The following is a 7815-nucleotide window of genomic DNA, read 5'->3' as shown; positions in this document are numbered from 1 at the left end:
AGGCTGCTGTGTAAAGATTGCCATGTCCCCGAGTGATGCTGCCATGGGTGGCACAGTAGGCGTCTTAGGGTCTGGTATGTGCCGCCCTGTTGTGAAGAGGCTGCTGCTTAGCTGACCCAGTTGTTCCCTGAACTGCAGCATGATTGGCGTTGAAGAACAGCTCTTACTACGTTAGGTACAATGACATCGACGAGGATGTTTGTGAGTGGTTGCTTTACTATAGTTTTCCAAGTCTACCTGGTAGGTGGCTCAGAGCTGCTATGCACTAGAAAATGACTCCCTCCATCATAGGGGGTCCTCTCTGCCGTAGCACAGATCTGGGGTGCAGCCCTGCTCACAGTGAGGCCCTGTTTGTTAGCTTTCTTCACCACTGACCTGCCCTCTTTGCCCTGGCCCAGCTGCAGAAGGCTGCCGACCCCTGGGTCTTGAAGCACTCAGACCTGGAGAAGCAGGACAACAGCTGGAAAGAGGTGAGTGGGGGACCTGCTACCTGTGTTTCCTTGGCTCCTGGCTACAGGAGAAAGTTCCCTGCCTCATGGGAATATGACAGAAGGGTGTTGCTCCCTCACACCTTGAGCTCCTCAGCTCTGGGGTCTCTTTCCACTCCATTGTTCCTGCCTTTAGTTTGGGATTTGGGAAGGGTCTTCTGTCAGCACCGACCATCCCTGCCTGGGAGAAGTCTTTGACCTTTCTTCATTTCAGTTGCGCCTCTTGTAAATAGCTGTGCCATGTTGGGAAAACTGTTCTTTCTCTCTGGGCCCCAGTTCTTAATTGGTTAAAGGAGAATCCCATTTTCTGCCCAACCCTGAGTGTAGAGCTCAGCGGGGTCATACTGGGGAGGCCTCACATAAGCCTCAGGTACATTGTCATAGAGCCACACACGGGACAACCAGCAGGCCCTGTGCACCGCCCAGTTCTTTGACACCTTGAGGAAATGCATCCTTCAGGAGACTGGACTGCAAACGACAAACACTGATTCTGGGTAACTGAGTCAGGAGAGGGCTATACTAGGGTTTAACAAGGCCAGTAATTCAGTTCAGAAAACCCCAGCAAGTCCTGGGGAGCTATGCCTCTGGAACCAGAGGGGGACAAGCCCAGAGGGTAGCCAGCAGGTCCCCTTTGTCACCACCAGCTGAACAGGGAACACTGGATGCTTCAGCCAGCACGTTTGAAATAAGCCTAATGGTCCCTTTCCCTGGGGATCACCCTTAGAGCTCCAACTGGGCCTGCCTGGGTCACATACCTTTGCTAGGGAGTTCCTTGTTGTGTAGCCAGAAACTGACAGATGGGCCTTCTGGGTCATGGCTGACATCATGTCTGCTCTGCAGATGAGCAGACTCAGGTGTGGCAGTCCAGCCACAGCTCCGACCCTGGCCTTCTGTCACCTTCCCTCCATGCCCTGATGGCCAGATCTGACCCTTCCTGTCTCTTCTTTGACAGACACGCAGTGAGAAGATCCACGACAAGGAGGCTGTTTCTGAAGCTGAGCTTGGGGGAACCGGCTTAAAGAGGTGCTGGCATCCCCCCAGCCAACCCAAGTCCTGCAGCCACTCCCTGCCCCATGCCTCCTACCTCTCCCCTGCCCCACGTGTCCACTCTGCTGCCCTCTCAGGGTTGGGAGAGCACCAAGGAGTGGCTTCTATGGGACCCAAGCTACTCAAGTTCTGGACAGTTTGGGACGACGGGAATTCCACCCACCCTGCGGTTTATTTTTTGTTTGTTTGATTCTGGGCGTGGAGTCCTTGCTGGGAAAGAAACTGCTCTTCTTAGGTTCCTTTCCCCGTCTCTGGAGCCGGGAGCATCAGGACGGATATCCATTCCTGGGATTATTGAGTAGCATCCTCAGGCCCCAGACCTGGACTGTTACCATGGAGACCCCTGAGACTCTAGGAACCATGTCTCCACCATTAGCAAACCCATGATAGGAGTGAGGGAGGCAGACCCTACCGAGCCAGGCAGAGCGGCCCAGAACCAGTGGGCCCTGGGTGCCGGATGGGGGCTCTGCAGTCTGGGGAGTGTGATGCCCAGCTCTGCTCTCTGGCCTTGGGCAGCACTTCTCATCCCTATTCTGTAGCAGTAAGAGGAATTGCCTCCTGAAGGAGTCCAAGTGGTCAGATGTTTGTGATGTGCTTTTATTTTTTTAAAGAATTATTTATTTTATTTTATTTATCCATTCATTTATTTTAATTTGACCAGAGAGAGAGAGAAAGTGAGAAAGCAAGCCACCAGGTCCGGGACTCGAACTGTGGTCGGCCATGTGGGAGTGTCCAGTGCCTTAAACACCACGCCACCTGCCGATTTCCTGTGATGTACTTATTACACATCCTTGCCCAGCACTCTCGGTCATTCAGACCCCACAGGCGCCATGTCTGTGCTGGGGATTTAACGGTGTCCTCATAGTTTGCACTTTCAGACCTGGGACAAGCAATTAAGTGCAAATGGTTTATTTTGGAGAGAATTCCAAGAAATACCTGGCAGTGAGATGGGATGGGAGAGCAGCCAGTTAAAGGACTTCTGAGGCCCTGCTGCAGTAGCACACAGGTCGTGCCACCTTGGGAGACCGGAAGCCACAGGAGGGCCCAGGTCGAATTTCTGGGCCAGCCTGACCACACTTGGCCCAGTTCCACGTGTGCTGTAATCCCAGTTAACTGCGAGGTTGGGGCAGGAGGATCCTCATACAGCGAGACGCTGTCAAAAATACTATGTCTGACTCTCTTCCTTTCCCTTTTCATAACCCCATAAAGAAAAAGAAGTTTCTGGGACCAACAGATGGCATAATGGTTATGTCACTGGACTCCCATGTAGTCCACCATAGTTTGAGTCCCAGACCCGGCAGCTTAAAGCTCATGCTGGGCGAGCACATGCACCCTATAGCAAAAATCTCTCTGGAAAAAATAAAAAAGAAGTTTCGACCTGTGGTTCACAGAAGTCCCTCTCTCTGAGGAATTCTGGGAGCCAGAGTAGCACATGCAACTCAGTCGTCTCCCCACGGAATGGAACCTGTATATTTAGTCATCAAGCCCAGTCCATTTTTTTTTTTTTTATAAAATATTGGTTTATTTCTTCTGAAAGAGAGAGAGGCACCCCCAACACAGAGGCATCCCTAATAGGGTCTTCATGTTGAGATCTACCCCCAACCTCAGCCAGGTAGGATTACCAGGCATGTACAGGGAGACCCTGGGACATGAACCCAGGACCTTCTTAGATGGCTTCAGGATCACGGAGAGCTGCGTTACTTGTTGGGCCCATCCACTGTCTCTCAGGTTCTGCGTTTGGGGGCATTCACTGCTATCTCTGGTTTCCTCTATGTGGAGGCCAAGTATGACCTCACAGCCAGAAAACAAGCCCAGGTCGAGGGTAGCAGGTGTTCAGAGCACTTTGGAGTGTGTGGGTGTGAGTCCAGAGGACATGAGGCAGGGCACCCACTATGTTGTCGGCAAGAGTCAGTCGTGGTCCCTGTCCTCAGGCAGCGCATGGCCCAGGGAGGTACATTGGAGTGCATGCTCAGTGTGTCACCTTCCACTAAGACAGACCGCTTTTCCTCTACCCTTTCCAGGACCAAATCTGTTTCCTCCATGTCTGAGTTTGAAAGTTTGCTCGACTGCTCCCCCTACCTTCCTGGCGGGGACGCCCGGGGCAAGAAGCTGCCCAACAACCCTGCCTTTGCCTTTGTGAGCACCGAGCCGGTGGATCCAGAGAAGGATGCCAAGGAAAAGCCTGGGCTGTCATCGCGGGACTGCACCCGCCTGGGCGCACTGACCTGCCAGGACCCCGCGGGGAGGCAGATGCAGCGCAGCTACACAGCTCCTGATAAGACGGGCATCCGAGTCTACTACAGCCCCCCAGTGGCACGGCGCCTGGGTGTCCCCGTGGTGCATGACAAGGAGGGTAAGATCATCATCGAGCCCGGCTTCCTCTTTACCACAGCCAAGCCCAAAGAGTCAGCTGAAGCAGACGGACTGGCCGAGAGCTCCTATGGCCGGTGGCTCTGCAACTTCTCACGGCAGCGCCTGGACGGGGCCACAGGGGGCAGCCCCTCAGCAGCCGGGCCTGGCTTCCCTGCTGCCCTGCACGACTTTGAGATGTCTGGCAACATGAGTGACGACATGAAGGAAATCACCAACTGTGTGCGCCAGGCCATGCGCTCGAGCTCGCTGGAGAGGAAGGTGAAGAGCACGTCCAGCCAGACGGTGGGGTTGGCCAGTGTAGGCACGCAGACCATCCGTACGGTCAGCGTGGGCCTGCAGACTGACCCGCCCCGCAGCAGCCTCCACAGCAAGAGCTGGTCACCCCGTAGCTCCTCTCTCGTGTCTGTGCGCAGCAAGCAGATGTCCTCCTCCCTGGACAAGGTCCACTCACGCATCGAGCGGCCCTGCTGCTCGCCCAAGTATGGCTCACCAAAGCTGCAGAGGCGCTCCGTGTCCAAGCTGGACAGCACCAAGGACCGCAGCCTGTGGAACCTGCACCAGGGCAAGCAGAACGGCTCAGCCTGGGCCCGCTCCACCACCACGCGAGACAGCCCAGTGCTGAGGAACATCAACGACGGGCTGTCCAGCCTCTTCAGTGTGGTGGAGCACTCAGGGAGCACGGAGTCTGTCTGGAAACTGGGCATGTCTGAGGCCCGGGCCAAGCCCGAGCCTCCCAAGTACGGCATCGTGCAGGAGTTCTTCCGAAACGTGTGCGGCCGTGCGCCAAGCCCCACGTCGGCCCCTGGGGAGGACAGCTCCAAGAAACCAGAGCCCCTCTCCCCGGCCAGCTATCATCAACCAGAGGGCGTGGCCAGGATCCTGAACAAGAAGACAGTCAAGGCAGGCAGCAGTGAGGAGGCCAGACCCACCATGCTTCCCCAGGTGGGGAAGGATGGTGTCCTCCGGGATGGAGACGGAGCCACAGTCCTTTCCAGTGAGGTAAATGGGTGTGTCTGTCCTTTTTCTTAGGAGGTGGGATACATTTTCAAGGCCCAAGCCCTTTTGGTTTTTAAACTTGGGGGACTATGGTCATGTATCTCAAAAAGTTGTGTTTTTAAAGCTTATTTATTTATTATATTTCTTCCACTAGAGAGAGACAGAGAGGCAGGCACGCTCGATCCACCCCCAGTCCCAGGTGACCCAGATTATTGGCACTTGGTGTGCTCGGAGGACTGAGACATGAGCCAGACCTTTCCCATGTGTGTTCAGTTGAGTTATTTCTACACCATCACCAGTCCCTCAAAAAGGGTTTTGTTTTGTTTTTTGAGAAATTTTTGCTAGAGGGCATGTATGCTGGCCAGAGAGACAGAAAACGAGAAATCGTCTCCCGAGCAGATGGCCATGCCACAATCCCTTCTCCTCTATTCTCCTCTCGGGATCTTGGGCACACACCCACATGTGTCTAGCATGAGTCTAAACCACTGGGTCTGGGACTCAAACTGCGGTCGACTACGTAGGAGTCCAGCGATGTAACCATTATGCCATCTGCTGGTCCCAAGCTTCACTTTCTCTGTTGTCTTCCTCTTTTTCTCTTTCTCTGGTACATTTGCACAAGGACTCAGGGGATTGTCCCAGCTCCGATTTTATGACGTCATCTAGCTCAAGCACACAAGAAAGACTGATTCATTTCCCTCTGTCCCAGTTCCACATTTCTGAAAGGAAGAAACTGATTGGTCCAGCTCAGGTCGAGTGCACCCCCTTGTACTAGTCGACTCCCACGTAGTCGACCGTAATTTGAGTCCTGGACCAGACAACTTAAAACTCACACTGGCCAGAGGTCGTGCCATGTGGTCTGCTATGAACTTGGTGAGGGCTGTGGTGGATGTGACAAAGGCTGTGTGTGGGATAGACTGTGATTGACCCAGAAGGCCCACTTCCTATTGTATGTTTAGGTGATTTCTAGTTTTGCTGAACATCGTGGTGCAAGAAAAACATTTTTTCACAATTTTTTTCAGATTACTTCCTTAGGTTTGAGTTGCAGAAATGGGATTGTAGGATAAAAAAAATAAATATTGGGTTGTTGGAAAAGTCATGACACAAATTTTTTTTTTTGGAAAGATTTTTGTTATAGAGCACGTGTGCTCACCAGAAAGACAGAGAGACAAATCCCCCCCCGGGGATATGGCCACGCCACAATCCCTTCTCCTCCATTCTCCTTTTGGGATCTTGGGCATCCATGCACACGCGCCCGGCATGAGTTTAAGCCACTGGGTCCAGGACTTGAACCATGGTCAACTACATGGGAGTTCAGCGACATAGCCATTATGCTAACTGCTGGTCCCGTCATGACACATTTTTTAATAGAAAAAATGCACCATGATTTTCCCAACAACCCAATAAAAAATTATTTTATTTATTTTTTTGAGAGACTTTTGCTATCAGACATGTGCATTCGCCAGAGAGACAGAGACAAACAGAGAGACAGAAAGCAAGAAATCCCCTCCCCGGGGAAATGGCCACGCCACAATTCCTTCTCCTCTATTCTTCCCTCAGGATTTTGGGCATGCGAGCACAGGTGGCCACTGGGAGTTTTACACCACTGGGTCCAGGACTCGAACAAGGGTCGACTATGTGGGCGTCTAGCAACGTAACTATTACACCATCTGTTGGTCCCCCAATAAAAACATTTTAATTAAGCTATGCAGCTCCTGCACTTACCAAAGAGAGAAAAGGAACAGGAAGAAGCACTGGCCGGAGGGCACAGTCACAGCACGGTCCCCTTCTTCCAGCCATGTAAGCCACCAGGATCCTGGGCATGTGCACGTGCCAGTGTGATTTCAAACTTACTGGGCTGAGGATTTGAGCCAGGGTCTGCATGTGGCTCCCAGCTCTGTAGTCCAGTCTGCTACCACCTGTGCCACAGAGGCTGGGCCAAAAATATTTAAACGGTATTTGATAAATGTTGCTAAATTGTTCAAAAGAATTTATCCTGTTTCTGTGGCGCCAAGTACTGTGTGCTGAGTGCTTTCTTTCTCTGTCCTCTCACCCAGCTGACTGCCTTTTTTTTCCTTTTTTCGATTGTTGCTATGGAGCACGTGTGCTCACTGGAGAGAGACAGAGAGGGAAAGTGAGACTTCACCTCCCAGGGGGGCTGACCATACCTCAGTCCTCCTCTGTTCTGTCAGGATTTGGGACACATACACATACACGTACACACACACACACACACACACACACACACACACCTGGCGTGATTTTCAAGCTGCTGGGTCTAGGACTTGAACCATAGTCAGCTGTGTAGGAATACAGCTCCTAAACCACCACACCACCTGCTGGTCTCACCAGCGGGCTGCTTAAAAAGACAAATTTTTAAGTATTTACTTTTATTTTTTTCTTAGAGATTTTTTGCTATAGGATGCATGCACTCACCTCAGAGACAAAGAGACAGAAAGTGAGAAATCACCACCTGAGGGGATGGGCATGCTGCAATCCCTTCTCCATTCTCCTCTCGGGACTTTGGACACACATGCACACATGCCTAGTTTGAGTTTTTTAAATTTTGTTTTAAGAATTATTTTATTGGGACCAGCAGTTAGCATAATGGCTATGTCGCTGGACTCCCGTGTAGTTGACTGCGGTTCGTGTCCCGGACCCAGTGGCTTAAAACTCACGCCGGGCGCGTGTGTGTGCATGCCCAGGATCCTGAGAGAACTGAGAAGGGATTGCGGCGTGGCCATCCCCCCTAGGGGGTGATTTCTCTCTTTCTGTCTTTCTGTCTCTCTCTGTCTGTCTGGTGAGCGCACGTGCCCTATAGCAAAAACCTCTCAAAAAAAAAAGAAGGGAACCAGCAGTTAGCGTAATGGCTATGTCGCTGGACTCCCACGTAGTCGACCACGGTTCGCGTCTT

The 7815-nt window shown here is 52.2% G+C and overlaps 1 protein-coding gene across 1 annotated transcript in view; it reads left to right on the top strand.

The window, feature by feature from the left end:
- The window catches only part of MTCL2 (microtubule crosslinking factor 2), a 79799-nt gene that overhangs the window by 61839 nt on the left and 10145 nt on the right, over positions 1 to 7815 (top strand). Inside the window, 3 exon segments of the mRNA XM_006144161.2 lie at positions 399 to 470; positions 1441 to 1511; positions 3557 to 4907. Of these exon segments, the coding sequence (XP_006144223.1) occupies positions 399 to 470; positions 1441 to 1511; positions 3557 to 4907 (1494 nt within the window).

Source organism: Tupaia chinensis, unplaced genomic scaffold (genome assembly GCF_000334495.1).
Source record: "Tupaia chinensis unplaced genomic scaffold, TupChi_1.0 Scaffold000115_1, whole genome shotgun sequence".
Classification (NCBI taxonomy): domain Eukaryota; kingdom Metazoa; phylum Chordata; class Mammalia; order Scandentia; family Tupaiidae; genus Tupaia; species Tupaia belangeri.
The sequence above is the reverse complement of the archived record's forward strand: the minus strand, read 5'-3'. Positions and strand labels throughout refer to the sequence as shown.